We start from the raw sequence: 25,989 nt of genomic DNA on the forward strand, positions 1-25,989 counted from the left end.
TTTGCCTAGACTGTAAATTGCCTAGTAGCAGCCAGGCTACCTGATAAAGAAAAATTAATTTTCAGGCAATATCATGTGATATAATGATTTGATTTTCCTAGTTCATGTAATCCAAGTATATGCGGAAGTTGTCTGTCAAAATCCAAATAACAATAATGATAGTAAAAATATTTTTCTGAACAGTTACACATATCCAAGGCCCAGGTCTGAGGACTTTAAATACCTTAACTAATTTAACCCTCAAAATAGTGTGAGGTAGGCACTACTTTTATCCCCATTTTGCAGATAAGGAAACTGATGCAGAAAGAGGTTGAGTGATTTGTCCAGGGTCATATATCTAATATGTATGGGAAACAAGATTCAAACCCACAAAGTCCAGCTCCAGATTTACACCTCCCATTGCCAATGCTACACTGCCTATCCAGGTGGATTTAAGCTCTCTGAATTAAAAATAACAATAATAATTATCTGCTCAACATATATTTGTTGAATTTATTTATTTATCAAGTCCTACTATGAGTCAGATTTTACTCTAGGTGCTGAGGTACCATATTTGAGAAGAAAAAATGGAACACTCCAAAATTGAACATTGAAGAATACCTTAAAATTTCTGATACACAGTTTTCATCTAATCAGAAACACTAATTAGGTTTTGTCCTCAACACTCTTTCAGATGGAAAGTTTATGCTAGCTATCATATTTGAGGCTGTCATTCTTATATGAAGAGATTGTTGTTGGGCAAGATATTCTAGCTGCTACTTTTGTAAGAGCAACATAGTACAAGGTGAAATCATAGAAGGGATTAACAAACACAGATCATGCTCTCCTACTTTAACCTTTTAGGTATTTTATCTGCTCATTGGTTGGACTTTCTACTGCTCTCTGACAAGTTTCTAGAGTTTCAAAATTGATTGCCAATAATAAATAATGAACTGTTGAAAAGATTAAAAAAAAACCCTAATTTTTAATTGAGGGGAAAAAAATCTACCAAAATTTTGACATTGAATTGTTCTCTTTTAAATATGCCCATAGTAAAATATAAAACCTTTCATTGTTACATTTGATATAATATTAATATGTAGCAAATGATACCAACGGAACTCTTCTCATTAAAACGCTAATGAAACAATTGTGTCTTCCTTTAGGGATGCCAAAAGATGCTCAAACTAATAAATTTATTTCAAAATAAGCCCCCCACAATGAGCAAAGCTCTGAGATTCTGCTTTTTGACTGTGATATTTATTTATGAATGTTTCTCATTATTAAGACTCTCTGTAGCCTCCCACTCTACATGCACATGTGGACAAATTCAAAGATTTCCGAACTCACAGAGCAAGTAGAAATTTCCCCGCAAGAAACACAAGCCCATTAATAAGGACAGCAATGAGAGCTCCTGCTATTTTAATGCAATTATAATAACATCTTCTGAATGTAATTTAAAAATACAACTTTCAGCTCCTTAAGTTAGTGTACAACATGGTTTCTGACAACAGCTATGGATTATTCTCAAATAATCATGAGAGGGACAGCTCTTCCCACAAATGATATCATCTGCAGTAAATTCACAATTGAATCAAAGTCCTGGAATACCTTTGTTGGCCACTACCACTAAGTTAGAGGGAAAGAAGTAAAGGTGGCACGTCCAGAAACTGCAGGTGAAACTGCAGGTGTGGCTAAGTCCTGAGTTGAGTAAGGAATAAGGAATGCTGCTTGACAACATTTACTTCTTATTCTCTTGACTAAAATCAACATTTCCGTTTCAAACAACTGTGCAACTGGCTCATCTGTTACATAAACTATGCACATTGGCTTCTTAAAGAGTTAATTCACTAAACGAGTAAGCAATTCTGCCTTACATAATGACCTCTAAATTATCTAGGCTAAAACAAATGGAGTCAGAGAATAGGTAATAATTCAGAATGGTAAACATCAACATGCATTTCTTTGAGCTTTGGGAAGCTTTGCATGATTTATGATGCTTACTGAAGTTACTTTGCTAATGAAGTAGTGCTAAGATGGATATTGAAAAGAGCTAGGAATACCTGAGCACAATGGAAAAACAAAGCGGTGGATGACCATGATTGGAAAAATTTTGAGTGTTAGGAAAAAGCTGATCCAGACTCGAAAATTTCCTGAATGCACCCCTATCACATAGACATTTAGTAGGTGGGTAATTAGAATTAACTCAACAGTCATAGGGTAGTTGATCTATTTTCAATCACTTTCATAATTCATAATTAGAAGATGAACCCTGCTTGTATTTCCTAACTAAATAATGCATTGTTCACTTGATGAAATGCTACCAGAAGGTGAGATAATACCCAAAATTACTACCATAGGAAGTTTTTCTAATTATGTTAAAGACCAATTTGTTTTATTTAAAAAGCCTGTAACCATCTAAAGGGAGAGTCTTGTATGGAAAAGCTGAAATAAGTGGCTCTACGACTGATGATCATGTGGCCACTTGTATTTTCACAGAACACCTAATTTCAACCAAAAATCAATAAGGAATTCCAAAGCAGTTTTAATAATCTCTTTTAAGTATCATAATAAAAAGAACATTGCTGCTTAATCTGTTTTAAATGACTCTCAGGAACGATTGGCTGCTTTTCACAGGAATTGAAAGAGAAGATGGACGAGCTGCTGCCCTTGATCCCTGTGCTGGAACAGTACAAAACAGACGCCAAGTTAATCACCCAGTTCAAGGAGGAAATCCGGAATCTGTCGGCCGTCCTCACTGGGATTCAGGAAGAAATCGGTGCCTATGACTATGAGGAACTGCATCAAAGGGTGCTGAGCTTGGAAACCAGACTTCGTGACTGCATGAAAAAGCTAAGTGAGTAGAAAATTGTCATTTGCCTAAGTTGCATGTTTAAGTAGTTTCAATGAAAACTGAATGCTGATGTTTTGCAAATAAGTCATAAAGTACCTAATTATCAGGAAACCAGTGCCTGTTTTCTAAGTGCAAAGTGTTCTTTAATAAGTTAAGCACATTTGGGCCCTCAGTGCTTGATTAAAAAGTTTCCTGATTTTTAGATCACTGTGTTACTATTTGGTGGCTTGAAGTTAGTAGTCTGGTAACTACAGCCAACTCGATTGGCTATGCTAGTGAAAATAAATTTTATTTTTAAATACATGAGGGCCAATTATTGCTTGGCTAGGGGGGAGGGGAATCATTTTTGGTAACGGAGAAAGTCAGAGGCTAGGGAAAAGGAAGTCACCCAGGGACCAAACGTGAAACAGCAATGATCAAAACAAACCAAAACAATTTCTCCACTATGTAGAATTGCCATCAACTGCTCTCATCTACTCAAGAAACCTACTTAAATAGTCACCACTGTGCAAGCGGTCAAGCATGTGACATGGGCTTATGGACTGTAGTTCTTGCCTCCTAAAATGCATGGTTCCATCTGGTCTGAGTTTACAAACTCTGCCAGTGCATCCATGAACTAATTATTCAATTGAAGTCACCATGGGAGTAGTATGCAACTTAAATGCAAAAAAGCAAGTAGCCATGAATTGGATAAGAAGGGATCGTATGTCCATTTCGAAGTAATCCTTCAGTTGTTGACATGAGGTGACATGGCTGGGAAGGCAGCTCAGTAACCATAGACAAGTGTTGTTTCAAGGTAAAGAAATGATTTTCTGGAATGGGAAACGAACTGGGAAGAGGAGCATTTGGAAAAAAAAATGATTCATCAATTTCTAATAAAGAAAACGTCAGTGAATAAATGTGAACATTTAAAATAAAATTTGAATGGCTTACAAAAACAATTTAAAGATTATTTTACAAATGTGCTTAAAATGTTAAAAAGAGAGCCCAAAATACAAAGTGTTGCATTCAGTTATCTCAGCCTCAAGGCAATGTGGGAAATCACCACACCTAAGCCTCCACTGTAGTCATCGCAGGATTTCCAAGAGAATTTAACAAAATTAAACAGAAGGAAATAACGTTCACCTGAAGGCAACACAGGGGCTGGAATCTCAGCTCCTTACTCCTCGTCAGGCAAGGTCCACACCTTTTCATTTATACCTGGTCTGCTAACCATCAACCGTGTAGGTTCCATGCCTGTAGCTCTTGCTTCTCTCCAACCCATTGTCCACATTATTGCCAAAGGGATTTTTTTCTGAAGTATAAATCTGAAATCATTTTGCTCTGCTTAAAATCTCCTATGAATTTCTTGTGTCATAGGATACAGTCCATGGCTATTGAGGCCCTTCATGTGGGGCCCTCCCTATTTCTCCAGTCTCAGGTTTTGCCACTATTTCCTTCACACACTAAGTCCCTGCTGTGTGTGCCTTGTACTCTCTTACCATGGGGCTGTTGTGAGATGCTGTTTGTTCCTGCTCCTGCAACGCTCTTTCCCCTATGTGCTTTCTCTATCAACACATTTTCAACCGCCACGTGTGACGGACCCCTAGTCATTCTTCAGGTCTCAGCTTAAATGTTATATCTTGCCAGGATCCTTCATTACCTTCCCAGACTAGCTTGTATGTCCTTCTGGGTACTCACAATCCCTGGCATTTCACTAATTATTGGACTTTTCATGTTTTGTTATCATTGCATGTGTAATTGAATGTCTCTTGCTAGACTTTTCTTCCATGAGGACAAAAGTAATCTTTATTATGTTCACTCTACATTCTGTATCTCCCAATGCCTAGTAAACTACCTGGCAAAGAAAAATTACTCAATAAATATTTGCTGATAATTCTGTAAGGAGGCATAGGAATAATCTCTAAACTTTTTAGCAGAGTATTAGCATTTTCGAGGGAAGGAAATGATCTGTTTTACTTGTAGAAAAAATGCATCCTTTTAGCCACATAATCTTTAAGTCAAAAATAACATAGGCGTGATTAAGACTAGACAAGGTAAAAGTTATTTATTTGACATGGGATTTAAATACCTCTTTCATAATGCTCTGCTCTTATAAATCAAGTTCTGGAGTTTATGGTCAATGTACAATACGTAAACATTACTGACATAAAGAAATTCTGCTGTTGTATTTTATTCTTTTCTAATCAAGAAATAGCTTTAGTTCAATGCTCATATTAGTTACATAGCTTGCCAGATGATGTCTCCACCAAATAAGAAAATCTCAAACCAAGAATTACATAGTGTCCTCCGTATCCACGTTACTTTGGAAGTTACAAAGAAGTATCCAGATGCATATTTGATTACCTCATAAAATATCTGGTTAAAGATTTTCTGTTAACGAAGCATACAAGACTGGTCTGTAGAGAGCTTTGACTTTCTTTGGCAGAAGTCCATTTGTTATAGATGAACCAGTCCAGATCCTGAGAATCAAGTCACTCTTTTATTCTTAGCATGTCGCAATAAGCCTGAGCACAAAGGCATTGCATGCTGAGACTGGGCATCTGCTAAGTACAAGTGGACTCTACTAAATGCAAGGAGAGGCAATAGGGTGGGTCTAGCTAGTAAACTCCTTGAACCTTACATTGTGTGAGATATGTTTTTGAATGATTAACAGAGAAAGCTTTTGGGCTTTGCTCAAATTTAGAAATGAACTTTACTTCTATATCTATCCTGTCTGAGTTTACTTAGCTGGAAATAATTTCTACTGCAGTTGGGTAATTCCACACTCTCCTCAGCTCTTTCAAAACACCGTTTGTTTGTTTTTTCTAATCCACATATAACTCCCCACATGCAACCTCCTCCAATACAGAAGTTGTTGAAATGATATTTTGGACCAAGAGTGTTAATCTAAGTGGACATGAATTCATCCTTTTCATTCTACTTACTGTACCTTGGATAATATTTCTATGGTGCTCTTAAACTTTAGGACTTGATTTATAATTATATATATGTATATATTTAACATCACAGACCCTTTTTTATAACTTTCCCTCAGGGACCACAAAGTTTGAAAAATGTGACTGTCGAATAAACTACATTAATTAACATTCATTTTTATTTTAACTAATCTAAAACACAAAATCTAGCAAGCAACATCATACAAATATCAGACAGCAATAAAATTGATATTCAACTTTCTTATTTAATGATATGGTTACTAGATGAGCTCATTGACATGACTCTATAAAATATTGAAAATAGTTCTTACATTTCATAAATGTTTTCCTAGATTATTAGCAGCCCTTGGCTCCCTGTTCATTTAGTAGAGAGCCCAGTGCCACAAAGAATGAAGTGAACTCTTTTATGCTTTTTGTCTCAAGAACTGGGTAGTTTTGTCCATTCCACCAAGTTTGTCAATTAACTACTTACTAAGCACCCCCCAAGAAGAGAGAATATTTATCACCTGGACCACAACAGTTAATTTCAGTTTAAAACAATGTCGAAGCAGAGATATTCTAATTATGTGAAGTAGAAAGCCACATGGTCCCTGAAAAAATAAGTAAATAAATCTTCATATTTTTTTTTTTTTTTTTTTTGTTGAGACAGAGTCTCACTTTGTTGCCCAGGCTAGAGTGAGTGCCGTGGTGTCAGCTTAGCTCACAGCAACCTCAAACTCCTGGGCTTAAGCGATCCTACTGCCTCAGCCTCCCGAGTAGCTGGGACTACAGGCATGCGCCACTATGCCCGGCTAATTTTTTCTATATAGATTTTTAGGTGTCCATATAATGTCTTTCTATTTTTAGTAGAGACGGGGTCTCGCTCAGGCTGGTCTCGAACTCCTGACCTTGAGCGATCCACCCGCCTCGGCCTCCCAGAGTGCTAGGATTACAGGCGTGAGCCACCGCGCCCGGCCAAATCTTCATATTTTAAAAAACAAACCAATCCAATTGAAAGAATGTGTCTGGTCATATATATTTACACACATACATACATACAGTGGCAGAAGAAATCAGACATAATTTCTAGTGTGGCACACTAGGTCATAGTGCTACACTTCTTAGTATTTGCATTTCCTGGCAATTGGCACAGGTATTTATCAATAAGTATTTACATTTCCTGGCAATTGGTACAGGTTGGATCAATTCATCTCTGAGAATCCTTTTAACTCCAAGCCTAGTATTATCTCATAATTAAGTGCTCAAATATCAAAATATCAGAACACGTGGTCTTGGGGGAGAAAAAAGACATTTGTCAACATCAGCACCATTAACGGAAAGAGTGAAAAGAAAAACGTATCAGAGGTTCAATGTTCCAAAAAGGTCTAAAATCCAGTTGCTATGCTGCTCATATCTAGAGTGGGACACTGGATAATTATAGGATCAGCAATGTAGTAACAAGAGCAAGAAGACTCATTCATCAATGGCATCTTCGCTCTTCACAAGCACCTCTCAACCCACACGGCCAGTTAGCAGAGGGTAGAAATGGATTGAGGAGAGAGACAATAAAATTGCAACAATGATGGATGCATTTCCCCTCACTTTTTCAGCGTGGGTTGCTTTTAGGAAAATGTTACAGAGTACATCACATGAATTTTAAAATACTAAAAAACAAACTAGTCTTATTGCCTGTAATGTCTAAGTTACTCCCAAATCATAAGTAAGGCCCTGAGGGAATCACATGTCATTGAGACCACCAGGGCACCATTTACCTCATTTCTACTAGAGAATTAAAGGTTTGGAGAAAATAGAAGTTAGCAAAACGCTTCAACAGCAATGCACCCTAGTGGCCTGCGTGAGGTACAGTAATTAAGGCCCTTTCCGAAGTGCTTAATTTTCTCCTATGAGAGATCGAATAGAATAAATCCCCTGTGCTTAATTAAATCATATCACCTTCCTAGACGTGAGAATATAATTATATGTATGTGAGAATTTGACTGAAAAAGCATGGTTAAAGCTCATACACCATCCCCTGAGATCACCAAAAGATATTTAATGGAGATTATAATCAGGCTTTCCAGCTTTCTAGTTCTCTGCCCCCCAACTCCTTCTTGCTAGTTCTGTTTTAGGGCAATGGTTCAGTGCCATCTAGTGAAGCAAAGTGCATCTACTGGCTGCATCCTTCTATTAACACAAATGGTTTCGAGACTTCATTTTTAAGTATCAGTAGCATTAGGAACTTGAGGTCACAAGTGGTAAGACTTTGGGTTACTGTCTTTGCTGTTTATGCCGAATTAGTTTTTAAAAGGGAAGCCAAATTATTTGCTAAATGTTCTTACTTGCACATTTGACAAATATTTATTAACTCCCTAATGCTGGCACTTTGCTAGGTATTAGCAGATGCAAAGATGGCTAGGAGACCATTTCCCCCTACTGTCGAGATGCTTACATTTTAGTGGGGACAACAAGCACATAAACAGGTAACTACAGCAATATTGAGTGCCTACCGCTCACTTAACAGGCATTGTGCCTGCTGTTTTACATGTGCTAGTTCTAATCTATGCAGAGCTCTGAGTTGGGCATTAGCATTGGCCATTGAATTAAAACAGATGCTCAAAAATTTTAAATTAACTTGCCAAAGATCTATGTTAAAGCCAGTAACTTTAAATCTTAGTACTAAGTTCAGGGGCTGAGATTTTTTTGTGGGGTGCATACAATAATAGAGAAATCTCCTAGATGCTCAATAAGTTTAATTTAATGAATAGAAAAGCCATCCACCCAATTGTTGTACAAAAGAAGCCACAGATCCATTCTTGGTTCTGTCTTGAGACTCACTCCCCCAACACAATCACCAAATCTTTTTTCTCCCCTCTCACAGATCTTTCAAAACTACCTCTTTTCTGCATCCTCACTTCCACCACCCTCACCCAGAGCATCGGTCATCCTTTTACAAACGGATTACTGCAATGGCCTCCTAACCATATGTTTTAGCTGCAGTTGTTCCCTCTCCTTCACACTACGTATTGAGTGTAATCCTTCCCAAATGCAAATCTTGTCGTGTTAAACCTGTATTTAAGTGGTTTACCTGGTGCTCGCTTCGGCAGCACATATACTAAAATTGGAACGATACAGAGAAGATTAGCATGGCCCCTGTGCAAGGAAGACACGCAAATTCGTGAAGCGTTCCATATTTTTTTTTTAAAGTGGTTTACCTTTAAAATTGAATCCAAACACCTTTGCATGCCTTGTCCTGATGAAATGGCCTCTGTCTGATTCTCCAGGGCTTCAGTTCTTCTCTCACGCCCTCATCATGAACTCACTCTAAGCTTCAGTCATTTTAATCTTTCAGTTCCTCAATTGTGCATGCTTTCTTCACCTCCTGAACATTGAATTTTGTCTCCTTTTTCCTGGAACACTTTTTCTCCCCACCTTACATGTTCCCTGAGTGTCCCGTAATGTGGTTGTGTTCCCCTGGCCTGGGCTTCCACAGCGCTCTCCCTGCTCCTGCATGACACTTCGTACATTAACACATTTTACAGAGAATGCCCATTTGCTTTTTTTAAAAAAATCTTTACCTGCTTTTAGATGAGTTGTCTCTGGACTGAGAGGTAGGGAGCCATCCATGTCCTCTTCTAGTTGAATCCTTGGAGACTCTCCCACTACACCTGAAATGCAGCAGACGAAAGTTAGCATCTGCAGAATGTTTAAGATCAAATTTTATTTTTAAAATAAAAAGTTCTAACTTGCTTTCAAGAAATAAATCAGTGTATGTAAAATATAAAACATATCTGTGTCTTTTATAAAACCAAAAAGCTTTGGGGGAAAAAAAAAAACACAAACACACAACATTTTTCCACCCTTGTTTTCATTGCTTTCTTCAATGGCAATGCAGTAGCATTTAAGCAAGAGACACTGAACATCTCGGTGAAAGCAAGAATTAACAGAAAAGTCAAACTGTGTGCCTGAGGTGGAAAGGAGTGAGATTTAACTCAGAAATGTAATAGGGGAAATTTATGAGAATATTCCCTCAAATTAAATTGAGGAGATCTCTGAATAAATCATTTACCAAAGATAGTCCTACTCTCCCCAAAATCCTGGGTTGTAAAATAGAATGGCAATTTCTCCATTGTCTATACACTCAATGACTCATTCTTCTGGAATCCTGGAACCCTTGTTACAGTTTAGCTTCATTTACGGGTGGTTGGTAAATTTTACCATAAATTGATTTATCATTAACTTTCCTCTTTTTTTTTTTAAATTTAGAAACCTCCTTCGTGCCATCAACTTTTCTCTTTTTATGTCCTACATTTTGAACTAAATTATGAGCCTTTTAAGGATATAAAACCTATATTTCCAGAGGCAAGCATGAATTGTCTGTTAAATTAATTGAGATTTTATAACAGAGTTCTCCATTAAGTTTAGATGTTAGGTAGGCTTCTCCTTAAAGATATGTTCAAAATACAAGCTTTATCTCAGAAAAGGTAAAAGGAAGAGACAATTTTTAAATAATTAAATGGGTAAAATTGTATTAATTTCGGGAAAAGGGAGTTATTTAGACACGCTAACATTATTCTCGATCCAATGAAACAGATAACACTGGAAATGCATTCCAATGAGGGCTATATCCAGTATGACCATTCTTATCTTTACCTTTCCCTTAGTAGCATGATCGGTAAGACTAGACAGGAAAATAAATGCTTAAATGATATATATTTTACTACCAAAGGTATGATAGAGAAAAACTTACTTAAGTAGCTTTAATAGATAGACTTTAAAGATCAAATCATATGTATTTTTTATGACATGAATTCTCTGATGGCCCTAAGTAAAAAGAAATAACTTTCTGCCCATAAATTTATTCACTACTCCATTTAATTTGGTTATATGGGTATGGCTTTAAGATTAAAATCCAGAAGCTGTTAGTCCAGGATATTACAAGTTACAATTATATATTGAAGAAATAAACAAAATAGAGGACAGATGGTTTTTATGCTTTGTTGATCCAAACAACTGATCTTCTTGCTGAATCCCAAATGATATCTCTTCCTGATCTAGTGATTAATAAATACGGATTGTAACAGATTAAGAAAGTTGAATCTCTAAAAGTCACCAGAGAAATAAAATGATCACTTTCTTCAATTACTACTGATTCAGTATATTTTCAGAATATACACAATGTACACGGGCAATATATTATAAATGCTAATATTTTCATGTGTCTTACTGTAGACAGAAAGCATAGCAGGAGAAAATCAATGAAGCAAGATTCTTAACTTCCTTCTTTTCTGTCCACCTTTGCAGCAACATTTGTCTTCCAGGCATTTGGGAAAATTATCCTTTCTGTCTGGCTTCCTTTGTCCTCATAAAAAGTGAGAGTAAAGTGAGAAAGATAGTGATTTATTGGAACAAGAGCTAGTTTTGAGAAGCTAAGAAATAAAAAAAAAAAAGTGACTTTTATTGTTCATTTCATTTTACTTTATTTTTACAGTTTCTGGGCGCCAAAAGAATCTGAGGGTATCTGTGCTTACTTAACACTAAGGTCCACAAAATTATAACTAAAAATGCAGCCAGGTTTATAAATTCCTGTAACTTTAATTTTACTAATTTCATTTGGCAAGATGGATTTTGGATTAGAAAATCAGTAACCATATGTAATGGAAGCTTCTACTGAGAAGAAATCAACATTGAGAGAACTTTCTGTGTTTTGCTTCCCAGGAATAAAGGTAGACAATGCTGATGGTGACCATGATCCCACCAAGGGTGTTTGTGTGTGTGTTTAACCACAACCACAAATACCACCTTCTCCCCATCAGCACATAAAAGTTTGTTGAACCAGTATCTATTCCATGTCGCCTGAGTTAAAATGACAATATGTCGGGCTTCAGAACTTTCATTTTATGGATGAAGAAACTCCACCTCAGGGAATAAGCGTATTATCTAACATTATATGATGATTTAGTGTTGTGGCGTAGATTAGAAACCAGATCTCCTAACTAACTCCCACCTCAGCGTTCAAACCTGGATAAAATATGCTACACAAAGAACATTTCCTTGGAAATTAGTGCAAGTTAGGACACACGCACATGCGTGTACACACGCGTATAAAAGGATAGAGGCAAGATTACTCGTGGTTACTAAATAGGTTAAACTACCATCTGCTCATGGGCTTCATTTATTTAATTACTGTCTTTCACGTCACCAGTTTCTTGCTCTCTACTACTTGATTCCTATAGACAAACAAGCGTTTCTTAAACAGAAATAACATCAGTACAGCAATAAAAACTTTCCATGATCTCATATTTCCCTATCCCTATCTCCTAACTTTTTTTCCTTTGAAAGAATCTTCTATAGCTGCTGCTTCAGTTCATAGTCTTTTCAAACCAACTCCAGTCCAATTTCTAGTCTGACCACTCTCTTCATTTGAGTCTTGTCATCACCAATGACTTATCATTGCCAGATTCCACGGACGTGTCTTTGATTCTGTCTTCCTAGACCTCTCAGTGATAGCAGCCACAGGTCAGCATTACATCCTTCTTAAAACACTTTCTTCTTTTGGATTTCCAACACCACACTATTTTTTCTATCCCACTTACATACAGCTTATTCTTATGTTCCTTCGCTAGGTCCTATAAACATTGTGATCTGCAGGGCTCTGTTCTGGTCGCCTTTGTAGCTCCTGGCTTTCACTGTCGTCATTGTGCTGATGAAAGTCAAAACTGCATAGTAAAAGAGTGTCTGCTCCCTAGATTTACCTACTGTTCCCACTGGCATGTATAATAGTCATGAAGAACATAAAATAACTCATGTTGGATTCTTGATTTTTCCTCCCAAACCTATTCCTCCTTCAGTCGTTCCATCTGAGTAAATGACACTATAACCTGACCAGCTAAACAAGCCAAAAATATGCATATTACCCTAGATTACTTTTTCTTTTCTTTTCTTTTTATTTTATTTATTTATTTATTTATTTATTTATTTTGAGACAGAGTCTCACTTCCCTTGCCCTGGCTAGAGTGCTGTGACGTCAGCCTAGCTCACAGCAACCTCAAACTCCTGGGCTCAAGCGATCCTACTGCCTCAGCCTCCCGAGTAGCTGGAGCTACAGTGCACACACTGCAACGCCCTGCTATTTTTTATATTTTTTAGTAGAGACAGAGGTCTCACTCTTGCTCAGGCTGACCTTGAACTCCTGAGGTCAAGTGATCCTCCCCCCTCAGCCTCCCAGAGCGGTAGGATTACAGGTGTGAGCCACCGTGCCTGGCCCTAGATTACTTTTTTTTTTTAATTTTTTTTTTTTTTTTTTTTGAGACAGAGTCTTGCTCTGTTGCCCAGGCTAGAGTGAGTGCCGTGGCGTCAGCCTAGCTCACAGCAACCTCAAACTCCTGGGCTTAAGCAATCCTCCTGCCTCAGCCTCCCGAGTAGCTGGGACTACAGGCATATGCCACCATGTCCAGCTAATTTTTCTATATATATTTTTAGCTGTCCATATAATTTCTTTCTATTTTTAGTAGAGATGGGGTCTTGCTCTTGCTCAGGCTGGTCTCAAACTCCTGAGCTCATACGATCCGCCCGCCTCAGCCTCCCAGAGTGCTAGGATTACAGGCATGAGCCACCGCACCCGGCCTAGATTACTTTTTCATTTGATATTTTTATTCCCCTTTTTGCTTTCCATCCTTGCATCTAATCCAACACCAAGTCCTATCAACTTTAGCCTGAAAACATACCACAAATTCATTTCCTTTTCTCCATCACTGTTCCCATCAACTCTCACCTGGACCAGTGTGATAACCTCTTAATCGTACTTTCTGACTACACTTTATCCCCTCTACAATTAATTTTCCAAACAGTAACAAGATTCATCTTTTTAAAATACAGCTCATATTCTGTTATCCTCTCCCTCTTTAAAATCCTTCAATGGCTTCCAATCATGCCTAGAATAAAATCCAAATATTGTATTCACTCTGATTTTACAAACTGGATGATCTGGACTATTCATCTCTCCAACCTCTTCTGCTTTTCCAGGTGTGTCCTAGACACACTGGTCTTCTTTCTGTTTATTTTTGTCTCTCTTAACTCACCAAGCTTATCCAGATTTAGGGCCTTTGCAACAACAATAGTAGCTAATATTTCTTAAGAATTTAACTATGTACCAAACACTATTCTAAACACTTAGCATGTATTTCTTATTGAATCTTGTCAATAACATTTAAGATAGATATTATTACTGTCCTTACCCATGAGACACCCAGAGGTAAGAAATTGTTCACAGTCCCCAGAAAGTAAGGGGGTAAAATCAGGATCCAGGTCTAGACAGACTCTTTAACCCATACCCCAACCTCTTTAACATGCTGCCTTCCCTTAAGCTGATCCACAGAATGGCTAAATCCACTAACTGGCTGCACCACTAAACAAACTAAATGCATAACTGTCCTTCCCTTCAACTTATGAGTCCATGGCTGACCTTTGTCAATTAGATCTCATATTAAATATCACACTCTGGGAGGTCTTGCCTACTCCCCCAACCTAAAGTAGCTCCCCAGTCACTCTTTATAAAATGGCCCTACTGAAATACCTGCATTAAATTTATTCCTACCAGATAGTTTGCTTATTTATTTATTCTGTCTCTCTTCCTCCCCAAAATGTAAGCTTCACCAGAACAGAGGTATCAGGTCTTCCTCATCACTGTAACTCTAGTATCTAGAACAATGCTTGCTGCTCAATAAATGTTAGCTGGATAAATGAACAAATGAGTTAATGAAGCACTCCTGTTTGAAAGCCACATCCGAAAGCCCCTCTTTTAAGCACCTAAGGGTTTACTTTCTGAAGTCACCCAATATGAAGAAATTTTATGCAAAGCACTTTGCCTACTACTCATTGCAAAGTAAAGGACATCTCCATCCATAATTATTAAATACTTATCAGGGGTTTTAAGCAAGGTTATTGCTATGGACTCCACAATTTTTAATGTGCTCACTAGTTCAGATTAAGAAACTGAAGGACTCATTTAAGATGCATATATTTTTAAATTGTTAATTCTCTGAGTCGTTAGTTCTTCACTTCAAGCATACTTCTTAGATGAATACTATAAAAATTGGTTTATTCAAAGATGTGACTCCAGGATGAAAAGTTATAGTGGACGGAGGTCAAATACAAGGTGGTGCTAGAAAGACAAATCCTGGCTTTGCACACTGTGAGTCCTTGGGCAGATGGGAGATAGCTAATGGCTGACAGACATGGAGGAAAATGAGGGGGAGATGATTACACATAGGAGAACCAAAGAATGCAAAACACAAAGTTCACAAATGTTCATAGTATCTTCCCTGGCCAAGTACTAGATATCTCTATTTGTAGCCAGAGCTCACATGTATATTTTGAATGCATATTTTGAAAATGGTTTGCATCTATTTTAAAAGCCATTCACTGAAAGCTCATAGTTAAAATTCATAAAAGTGTATTGATTTATTGGTTATAGGGACAAGTTTCAATCATATGGACAATCACCATTAAGACACAGGTGTAGGACCAAATCAGCGAGACTTGATAAGAAATGTAACTGTATTTAATTTGCTTTTTCTAGATCCTCACATTCATTTTTCATAGAAAACTAAGTATAGGAGATTAGTTGAAATTTGCTTTTTTCTATGTTTAATAGTTTTGTGGAACAGGCATATTTTGTGGAGAAAGAGAAAAGGTAAATGTGGCTTAAAATAAGATATATTTTGCTTATCTAAGAAGGCTGTCTTCATGGAATTAGTGTTATCATATGTTACAGTCCCCAGGCTGAATTTCTATTTTTTATTTAATATCAACAGATATTCAGTGAATTCATTGCCACATCTTTTACTTCTCAATACATATTTGGTCTGAAACAACTTCTTCATTTAACTTTCCTTGCTAGTTGATTCAAAAAAGAAAAAAAAAAAAGAATAAAAAAGGAAACGGAAAAGATAGGCATAAGTAGTGGTATTTTGAGAAGCTGTACGGCTTGTCTCCCTGTTTGCCTTTATATCCCCAGCACCTAGAACAGTCCTGGTACAAAATAAATTCTCAGTAAATGGTTGTTAAATGCATATATTAATTATTTAATCTTTAAATAGTAACTAGTGTTTTTACCCTCTAACATATTTTAGAAAAATGCCTATTGCCACAAGAAGAAAGTAAAGTCATTTTTAGTTTAAGATTGTGGTCCCTAATCCCTGGACTGTGGACTGGTACCGGTCTGTGGCCTATTAGGAGCCAGGCCACACAGCAGGAGGGGAAGCCAGCAAAGCTTCATCTGTATTTGCAGCCACTCCTCATCGCTCCCATCACCACCTGAGCTCCGCCTCCTCTCAGATCAGCGGCAGCATGAGATTCTCACAGGAGCAGGAACCCCACTGTAAACTGTGCGTGTGAGAGATCCAGGTTGAGCGCTCCTTATGAGAATCTAATGCCTGGTGACCTGAGGTGGAGCTGAGACGGTGATGCTAGCACTGGGGAGCGGCTGCAAATACAGATTATCATTAGCAGAGAGGTTTGACTGCACAGAGACCATAATAAATCAATTGCTTGCAGACTCATATCAAAACCCTGTCAGTGAGTGGCAAGTGACAATGTAGTAATAATAAAGTTCACAATACATGTAATGCACTTGAATCATTCCCAAACCATCTCCCTATCTGCACCCCTGCCCCCCATGCCCCTGCCCGCTGCAGTCTGTGGAAAAATTGTCATCCATGAAACCGGTCTCTGGTTCCAAAAAGTTTGGTGACTACTGGTTTAAGAGTCAGAAGCTTTTAACCCCTGGTATAAATTCTTTCCTAATTCCTGGTCTAAACGACGTAAGGCTCAGCAGGGTCCCTTTGCCATGTAGGTGCAATGCTGGCTTAGATCCAAACACCACCGAAGCCAAGACACCAAACCCACTGATATGCTGTGGGTTGTTTACAAATACTGATTAGATGAGATTCATAGAACGAATATGAGACCCAAGGACAGTTCTTACTCGGGTTTCAACTAATCCCATCTGATTATGCATACCTCAGCATCTAAACTATGCATACCTCTCAGGCAAAATATGGGGTTAGTGTCTTCTTGCTTTGTCCAAATCATGCTTCAGTCTGGTGATAAAGGTTATCGACGGCAAAGAGGACAATTTTGCTAATAAAGCAGTTTAAAAATCTCACTTTGAAGTTTAATTGTATAGTTTGACCATTTAAAATGTTAAGTCAAACTCCGTAACTGCAAAATCGATATTCACTTTCAGTATAGAAACAACTTGAAGTCACCATAATGTCCTACTGGTCATGTTTCCACGTGGTTATTTCCTCTGGGAACTAGTGGGAATGGACGTTTCATTATATTTATGTTTCCTATTTGGGACATTATATTGATCCATATCCAGAATAAATTTGATTCAACTGACTTCTGGAATTCTGTGTATGTTTTTTTTTCAAATGATAATGAAAGATCCTTCATCTTTAAAAAATATTTTCAAGAAATTTAGATTAATTTTCTCCCTTTAATTAGTGGGTCTTCAACAGGAGCACATTTTTTCAAGGTCACAATCACTTAACTACTTTGAAATACGACATATATTGTTTCTACTTGACTCATGTGTACATCTCTTAGTGTAGCTCCTGCACATATACTAACCACTGCAGTCACTTGTTAGCCTTTCTTAACATCTATATAAAGTAAGTGATAAATATTATAATTCATAATAAGGATTCTAATTTTTTAAGGTTGAAAGAATTAAAGAGAGAGAAATTGCCATGTCAATTGTAAGACAGAGCTAGAAGTTTAAAGAAAACAATTCCAATCTAGTCCTCCCAGGAAAAAAAACAAATTAAAATGCAGAATGTTCACAGTTTCTATATCTGCAGACTATTTACATCTTCCATTTCTACCTACTTCCTAGCCCCAAGGAAGCATGGCATATAGAACCTGGAAATGATTTTTCAATGGGCAATATATAAATGTGATTTTTGCTTTATAAAATTAATGGCTCCTAAATTTTTGCAGCTATTTTAACTTTTTACATTGTAACCTAAATATTGTATGCACATGGCTAGAAAATTGTAGGCTTTGAATTATAAAAGCTTAGAATAAAAAGCAACAGTCTCCTTCGTCAGCTCTGCTTCCCAGAGGCAACCACATTTAACACTTTAATGTTAAGGCTTTTGGTGGTTTTATTCCTATTTCTAATAATATGCTTTTTCCCTACTTTTTTTGATTTATCAATTTTAGACATTTCTTCTCTGCAAGATGAGGATTTAGACCACATGGCCAACTTCACTTACTGTCATGTCTCCTCCTAATATGCTTTTATGACTATTCATAGTTTGACTCTTACCAATTTTGTAACATCAAGTCTTAAATTTAAATCTTTATTATTTTTTCATCAAGTATAGGAAAAAATCTCCTATCATATTTTTGAATATGAAGACAGTTATACCCTCATCTTTCTTTCTATTTCTTCTCTCAATTTTTAATTCCTTAACAATGTAAACTTTACATTTTATGTTCTTCTATGTTATCATGGTTGGAAACATTTGGTCTTTTCTGTAATCACAGAGCAGATGAAACGTCTGTCAAGTATTCTGTAATTAGCTTATCTGCTGATTCTACAAGGTAGCCAGGAGTGTTTACATTATTATAACAATGCTTGTATTGTTCCTTGGGAGCTAAGTGGTAGACTCAGACATATTCCCTTCCTCTCCAAGTACAACATCATGTTCCATTTAAAGGAGAATATTACTAGAGTTAAGTTCAAGTGAATAATTGTCTTCACCATCCCCAGTTTTTCCTAGAGGGTCTCATATAATCTATCTATATATCAGTTCCACTTATATCGGAGACATCCCATTGGAGCTGTGTTTCCATTCTGGACTAAATATACTTAAGGCCTACTGCACAGTTACCATTCAGGAACAGGAAGTCACGGTTTTTCTGATCTCATGTCTTTGCTTGTCTTGGTTTACTCACTTATTTTGCTGCAATAGACCCTTCTTAAGAAAGAGTGCATTGTAGGTAAACTCTTGGGAAGTTTGCATATCAGAAAATAGAAAATATCTTTATTCTATCTCCCTCTGATTTCTCTTCCTAAATATAAAGGCCCTGATCACTGTCTTCTAGCATCTAGTACTGGTGATGAGAAGCCCAACTCCAATCTAATTCCTCTCTCTTTTCATGTGACCAACTCATGCTCTTTCTCTGAAAAGTTTCAATTTCAATTTATTCTTAATCTTCTAACAACAGTGTGTCCTTTTCATCAGAATATTTAGGTTTTACAACTAGGAAGATTCCTATTTAACTTCTTTGATTATTTTTTCCACTCATTTTCTCTCTCCTCTCTTTCTAGAAACCTCACTCTTCAGACGTTGGAGTTTCTGGATTGATCCTATATGTCTCCATATTTTTCTTCCTAATTTCATCCTTTCTGTTTTAATTTTGAGGACAACTTTTTTTAACTTCCAACCTATTTATTTTTTAAAATTATACTTTTAATCTCTAATAGTTCTTTGTGTTTTCCTTTCGCAGTGCAGAGTATACAAGATACAAAACTCTTTGAAGATACTAGGGTCTCTTCAACTCTCTGAATTATCTCTCTTTTATTGGGGCCCTGGTTTTATGCACATTTACTTTGGTCATTCTTATTGTAAACTTTTAAAAAATATATGGTCATCGTTGGTTATCCCTTCATTTTGAAGGATTTGAACAACAAATCTGCTTGGAAGCTCTGTGTATTTAGCTAGGGCTTGACACTTCTTTCTCTGGAGAGTAGAAAGGGAGACTACCAATGTCATTACATAGGGGCCTGGTTCTGGGCCTCCACTAACTACATTAGTGCCCTGTAACTTTTCAGGTAAGTAACACAGTTTTATGGGGTTTTTGTTGTTGTTGTTGTTGTTGTTTTTAACCTGCCTTCTGAGGTCCTGCATCTACAGATGAAGATGGGATCGATTGCTCTTAAGGCATGCTTACAGTGGTGTCTTTGTTGTCAGAGTCCTAACTCACCCTCAACATCCTTCCTACTTAGGTTTCTGAGTCCTTTACTTCTCTTCTTTAAGGCAGATCATCTCCCTTCTCAGCTCTCACCTCTTCTTCAGACACACTGATGTGTCTCATTCCATCCTACCTCTTTGATAATCACTCTCCATCACCTCTGCCTTCTAGAGATTTGTTTAAACTTCTTCTCCAGTAAGGACTCATATGCCATTCTCTTTGTATGGAGTTTTTGGTTTTGTTTGTTTGTCCCTATGTTTTACTCCTTTCTTATCATTTTAATGAGATCATGGAAAAGAAAGGAGATGGAATCATATATTACTTCATCAACTTGAGTCAAAATTACTTTCCTATGTTTAAGTAAAAAAGTCACGTATTTTGTTTTGCCGTGTTTTTCCGGGCAGGAGGATGCCTTTCTATTTATTTCACTCTATTTATACTTGAAATTTTCATGTTCTTATCAACTGTTCATTTTTAAACATCTAAGACATCATTAAAAATCATATTACTTTCACTTATTGTATATTCAAAGAATATACTCAATTAGATCCATTCAGAATATGATTAATTTTTCTCTAGTTCAAATTGATCCTACTTTACTCATATATTGTTCATGTGTTTATAGCAAGTAAAACTGATATATTCCAAATAGGTTTTAACCCAGGATCTTGCTATTCAACATAGATAATGCCATAAAGTCTTCTGAATTATTGGCCTGGTTTTTCAGGTTTAAGGAAATCATAAAGTAATTTACCATACAGGTATAACGATGCCATCACAGTTAGCTTTTTTCACAAAAGGGGGAAAATGTATTCAATTCAGGTTTCATAAAATGCTGGAGATTACTAAATTTGTAGCTATCACTGAAGTAATAATGCAAAACATAATGTTATCAGGCATCCTCTTCCTAACTTCAAGGCTTAGTATCTGCCAATTTCAAATTATTTTTATGAGTAGCATATACAGGAAAAAAAAAAAAAAGAGCAAAAATAAGCTCCAAGGTAGAATTAGTTTTGTCCTTGATTTCCTTTGAGTATCTGTTTCTTTCCTTCCAAACACATAGGAACCAACAAGAACTAACTAGAAATTTCTCAATTCTAAAGATAGGTAGAGGAGGATAGAAGATATGTGAAACAAATAGGACCCCCCCCCCCCCAAAAAATAACAGAAAGGAAAAAGATGGTAAAAATGGACAGGAAAGAGGATTTCTTAAAGCTCAACATTTATAGGCAGCCATAAAGCTTTTTACGCTGTTTATAATAAATCACTTACAAGTTTTGCTGTTTAAAAATCTCATAAAAATGCCTAGGTTTCTGTTTGGTTTTGGTTTGGGCATTTATGTAGTCCACACTATTCCCAATGTCTTATTCACAGCTAGGATGATAAAAAGATATGACAACGTTTTCATGAAGTTATTAATTTTTCATGATATCTTACATCTCTTCATCTTTCACAGCATGTGACTTTGGGGTCTGAGGGCTTGAGTTTTGGGGGTTTTGTTCCTTGGGTGTTCATGAATGCCCTACCAGGCCCTATTATCTGTACAAGGCATTCACCCTTCAAAACTCCACCTCTTTCAGGTAGACTGCACTTGAAGTTTTTGTTATAGTCTATAAGGACATCTTTCTCAAGAGCTACTCACTCACCAGTACAAATTGAAAATCAGTTGGTGGAGTTCCTTCTGGCTGTTATAAGTTATCCGTAGTCACAAAGCCTGGCGGGGAAGGGGAGGGTTTGCTGGTGATCAAGTAAACAGGTCCATGAGCAATTTGTTTAATTTTTCTGACTTCTTTACTTAGAAAAAGCAGCCATGGAATTGGTATAATGATAATGACTTTCCTCATTTATTTATTTCCGGATTGGACAAATCAGTTCCCAGTTTAAAATTTCACACTTTAGATTTAGAGCATTGAAAAAGCAACTACTCATAGTTCAAATTATGGTTAAATGCATAGCACCCAATATGAACAATCATCCATTCAGAATATGAGCTATTAATCCCATGGATTTGCTTTGCTTTACGATCCTTTTCTTTGCTCTTGGTATGAGTATGTGTATTAGAATTACTGGCCATGTTCACCCAACATGTTTATGTTGCTCTATTTCAGCATGTGGCAAGTTGATGAAAATCACAGGCCCAATTACTGTCAAGACTTCTGGAACCCGATTTGGTGCTTGGATGACAGATCCTTTAGCATCTGAAAAAAATAACAGAGTATGTTGCTCCCATAAACACCTTTGTTTAGAATTGTGTTTTGTTTACACATTTTCTCCACTGGGCTATTCATTTTCTTCAGGGATATTAGTTCCAACTTGAAAAATGTTGCATTTGTTTGCAAATATTTTCTGTTTGACAATATTAATATATCTAAAGATAGGGCAAACCTATTTTAGTAAAACGTTCCATCCTATAATTCAACCATATAGTAAGACTAATTTTTATTGGTTTTAGTCGTGCTTTATGCTTGAAAAGGTCTAATTATAAGCATACAAAATTTTCTGTATATTCTTTCTAATACCTGTTCTTTTCTATGAAAAAAAGAAAGCACTAAATAAGTGAAAATCTTGAGGGCTAACCAATTCGCTAAATAGGCTAAAATATCCCTGGAGTCTAGAGGTAATTTTAAAAGAAATAGCACTGAAACTTTTGGGGGTATTTTCATAAGTTGCCAATGCCTATATTATGTAAATCAATATAGTGGAAACTTCTCATAGCTCTATTTATGTTCTATTACAGAACTCAGTATAAATTAAGATTCTCAAGGGTTTCATCCAAACAAGATTAGTTATTAAATTAGTAAAATTGTTTCATTAAAAGATAGTTGTACCTACAAGCTGATCCAATAAACAAGTGTTACTAGAATATTTTGTAGAACCCATAAAGGAGAAATAATTTGAATATGCAAAATTAGACCATACGTTTTTTCAGAGCAAAGGATGGAATAAATATAATTTGCTGAAGGTTATATTTTTTGCAGTTATTACCGATTGTATTGATCTATCAGATGATGTGATTTGCATTGACATATGTTTGGTTCACTCAGTGGTATGCCCTAAATGATCAAAACTAAAGAACAAAGAAAGAAAAAGCAAAAAGCAAGTTAATATCAAGGCAGTAAATTCAGTTATTTCTTTTTCACATAGACGATGCCAATATTTTTACAAAAGCCTAAAATACTATCACGTTTCAGCAGGTGGGGCAGTAAGATAATGTGGCTTCCACCCAGAGCCTGAGAATTATGACATTAATATGTGTTGTCTCTCAGTCTTTATTTTGGAATTCTCAGAAAAATACAGAACTTAGTCACTTCATTTTTTTTTTCTTTCTTCTCAGGTCTGGTACATGGACAGTTATACTAACAATAAAATTGTCCGTGAATACAAATCACTTGCAGACTTTGTCAGTGGGGCTGAATCAAGGACATACAACCTCCCTTTCAAGTGGGCAGGAACTAACCATGTTGTCTACAATGGCTCACTCTATTTTAACAAGTATCAAAGTAATATCATCATCAAATACAGCTTTGATATGGGGAGAGTGCTTGCCCAACGAAGCCTGGAGTATGCTGGTTTTCACAATGTTTACCCCTACACATGGGGTGGATTCTCTGACATCGACCTAATGGCTGATGAAATCGGACTGTGGGCTGTGTATGCCACCAACCAGAATGCAGGCAATATTGTCATCAGCCAACTTAACCAAGACACCTTGGAGGTGACGAAGAGCTGGAGCACCGGGTACCCCAAGAGAAGTGCAGGGGAATCTTTCATGATCTGTGGGACACTGTATGTCACCAACTCCCACTTAACTGGAGCCAAGGTGTATTATTCCTATTCCACAAAAACCTCCACATATGAGTACACAGACATTCCCTTCCATAACCAATATTTTCACATATCCATGCTTGACTATAATGCAAGAGATAGAGCTCTTTATGCCTGGAACAATGGCCACCAGGTCCTGTTCAATGTTACCCTTTTCCACATCATTAAGACTGAGGATGACACATAGGCAAATGTGATTTGTTTTCACTGATTTAAACAGTGTCATTTGTGATAAACTCCATAGGACCCCTTCTGTTTTTTCTTTATTGCTACTTTTCATCATTTCTCCAAAGCAAAGCATTTTTTTATTGTAAAGTTGGTGTTTCAAAAAACAGCTGAGCTTGTCTAAGTTAACGTGTTGGAAACACATCTTAACTCCTAAATTTACAAGGCCTATCATGTCCTTGTCATGAAAAGCACTAAAAAGAGTTTAAGTGGCTAAAGTCATAGTTTTGCAAAAGATTAACGATCTGCCTTATATTAGAGTCAGAGACTAATGGTGGCTTAAATGCATGAATGTCTTTTTTTTTTTAACTCTGTCATTTTTTACTGTCTTTTGCTCCACATCAGGAAATATTTTTGGTAGGAATTAGAAGGAAAAAAATGCGCTTTCCCCCCATTTATTTCTTTAAGAATATTTAAGGATTTCATTTATATGGAAAAATCGTCATTTTGCTGTTAACACAATTCTCTGATGCGGTGCTGTACAGTCATTTTTAAATCTCTTGCTAACGTTTTATTGGCAATATGTATTTCTACCATTGTAACCACCATTGTGCAATTGTATCTCTTCACTTCTGTGAAAGTAAGTAATATTTTTTATAAAATACACTGAAATTTAATCTTAGTAATTATTCGAGTCAATTTTCAAGTGCGGTCAAGTAGGACCTTCTTGGCTTACCCCTTTACATCAGCATTATAAACTAAATAGAAAATCAAACCAGATACCTTACACAGAATCTTTGTTTTACCCCAAGTCTACTGGACCACTAACACTGAAAAGTGATTCAGTACACCTGAGTTGCTCTGGTCACTCCACTGAATGCAACCCATATAGTTGCTTGCAACCGATGCAGCCAAGTCAAAAAACTGGATCTGAGTTGATTCCACTCATTTGTTATACATCAAACAAATTTTGATTTTCATAATTAAATATATTAGTATTTTAACTTACAATATTTTATGCACAACTCACAGTAGTGTAATTTCTTGTATCAGAACTCTAAAAATATATGAAGCACACATGAAAACTCTTAAAAAAATTTTTTTTGTGTTGTCCTCTAGGTTTAGATTATGAGCCCTGGAGAGCTATGGCTAAGATTTGTGCAAAAGAAAATGATGGGTGGACTTGGGAGTTATATGTGTGGTTTCAAAAGTGTAAATAACCAATTCATAAAACAAGATGGAAAGGTGACTCCTTGTTATTCTAATTTGATGTATGTGTAGAAATAATGTAACAAAAAAGAAAAGCTTTAATAATATTTATGTTAATAACTCCACAAAACATATAATCTATATATGAAACATGTCATTGAGTTTAAATGTATTTTCCGTATATTAAAAAAGTTCCCTAAGGCAGCTTTATGGAAACTATTATGGGTTGGTTTTACAATTTTAAAAGTATATTCCATAATAAATAATATATAACTTAAATTGTTGTAAATATTTAGTTTCACAAATACATAGTACCACCATTTTCTTTGAAAGATAAAGATATAATAATTCAGATAAAGCATTGTGTAAAGAGATGCTAATATTTAAGGGTAATTAATTTAAAATGCCACAAGTAAAACATCATACTCAAATATCTCACTGTCAAAATTGTAGGATTAAATAATCCGATCTTGAAATTGTTAAGATTTTAAGAACATTTTTGTTTGTTTGTTTTTTTGCCTACGAAAAGTAAGCATGGTTCAATGACCACTCTAGGTCCTATTACAATGGTGTGTTCTCTTTTAGAAAGTTTATATATGTTTTCCTCTGCTATTGAGAGTTGGAAAATTTAGGAGATTCACTAGTCATTGTACACACACCACAAAAATAATCAGTCAATATTTTGTATATCAAGAGTTTGTATGAGGAAGGAAAGTCATATCAATTTCAGAAATGAATGAATTGTTAAGTAGATGACCTGTAATAGATATCTAGGTCTTCATTACTTTTTTCCATGATGTTATATAGTATCACATACATTCAAAATTTGGATGATCACAGCTTATTTGTGAGGTGTGCAGCTTGTAAAGCACTTTATTGTTTTCTATGTCAGGTTTCATCACCATATCCAATTTATAGTGTATGTGCTGCTAGAGCAAACACAGATTTTATTATTGTCACTAGACGTGGGGGTAACATGAGTTTAAAAATGTGATTTGCATTAAACATCTACAATTTAAAAGCATTTTTCTTAATAAATCATCAGTTTGTGCC

General features: G+C 36.2%; 1 protein-coding gene and 1 non-coding gene across 4 annotated transcripts in view; both read left to right on the forward strand.

The window, feature by feature from the left end:
• OLFM3 (olfactomedin 3) overlaps positions 1–25,424 on the forward strand; it is a 206,587-nt gene extending 181,163 nt beyond the window's left edge. For all 3 annotated transcript variants that reach the window (XM_069479091.1, XM_069479092.1, XM_069479090.1), the window contains 3 exons: positions 2,617–2,836; positions 21,846–21,952; positions 23,072–25,424. In XM_069479091.1, coding sequence (XP_069335192.1) covers positions 2,617–2,836; positions 21,846–21,952; positions 23,072–23,749 — 1,005 coding nt within the window. In that variant the 3' untranslated portion in view covers positions 23,750–25,424. The remainder of the gene's footprint in view (positions 1–2,616; positions 2,837–21,845; positions 21,953–23,071) is intronic.
• Positions 8,840–8,946, forward strand: LOC138391005 (U6 spliceosomal RNA). The gene has a single exon (XR_011234650.1). It is a non-coding gene; the product is annotated as a U6 spliceosomal RNA (small nuclear RNA).
• Positions 25,425–25,989: the final 565 nt, after the last annotated feature.

Source organism: Eulemur rufifrons, chromosome 8 (assembly GCF_041146395.1).
Source record: "Eulemur rufifrons isolate Redbay chromosome 8, OSU_ERuf_1, whole genome shotgun sequence".
NCBI classification, from domain to species: domain Eukaryota; kingdom Metazoa; phylum Chordata; class Mammalia; order Primates; family Lemuridae; genus Eulemur; species Eulemur rufifrons.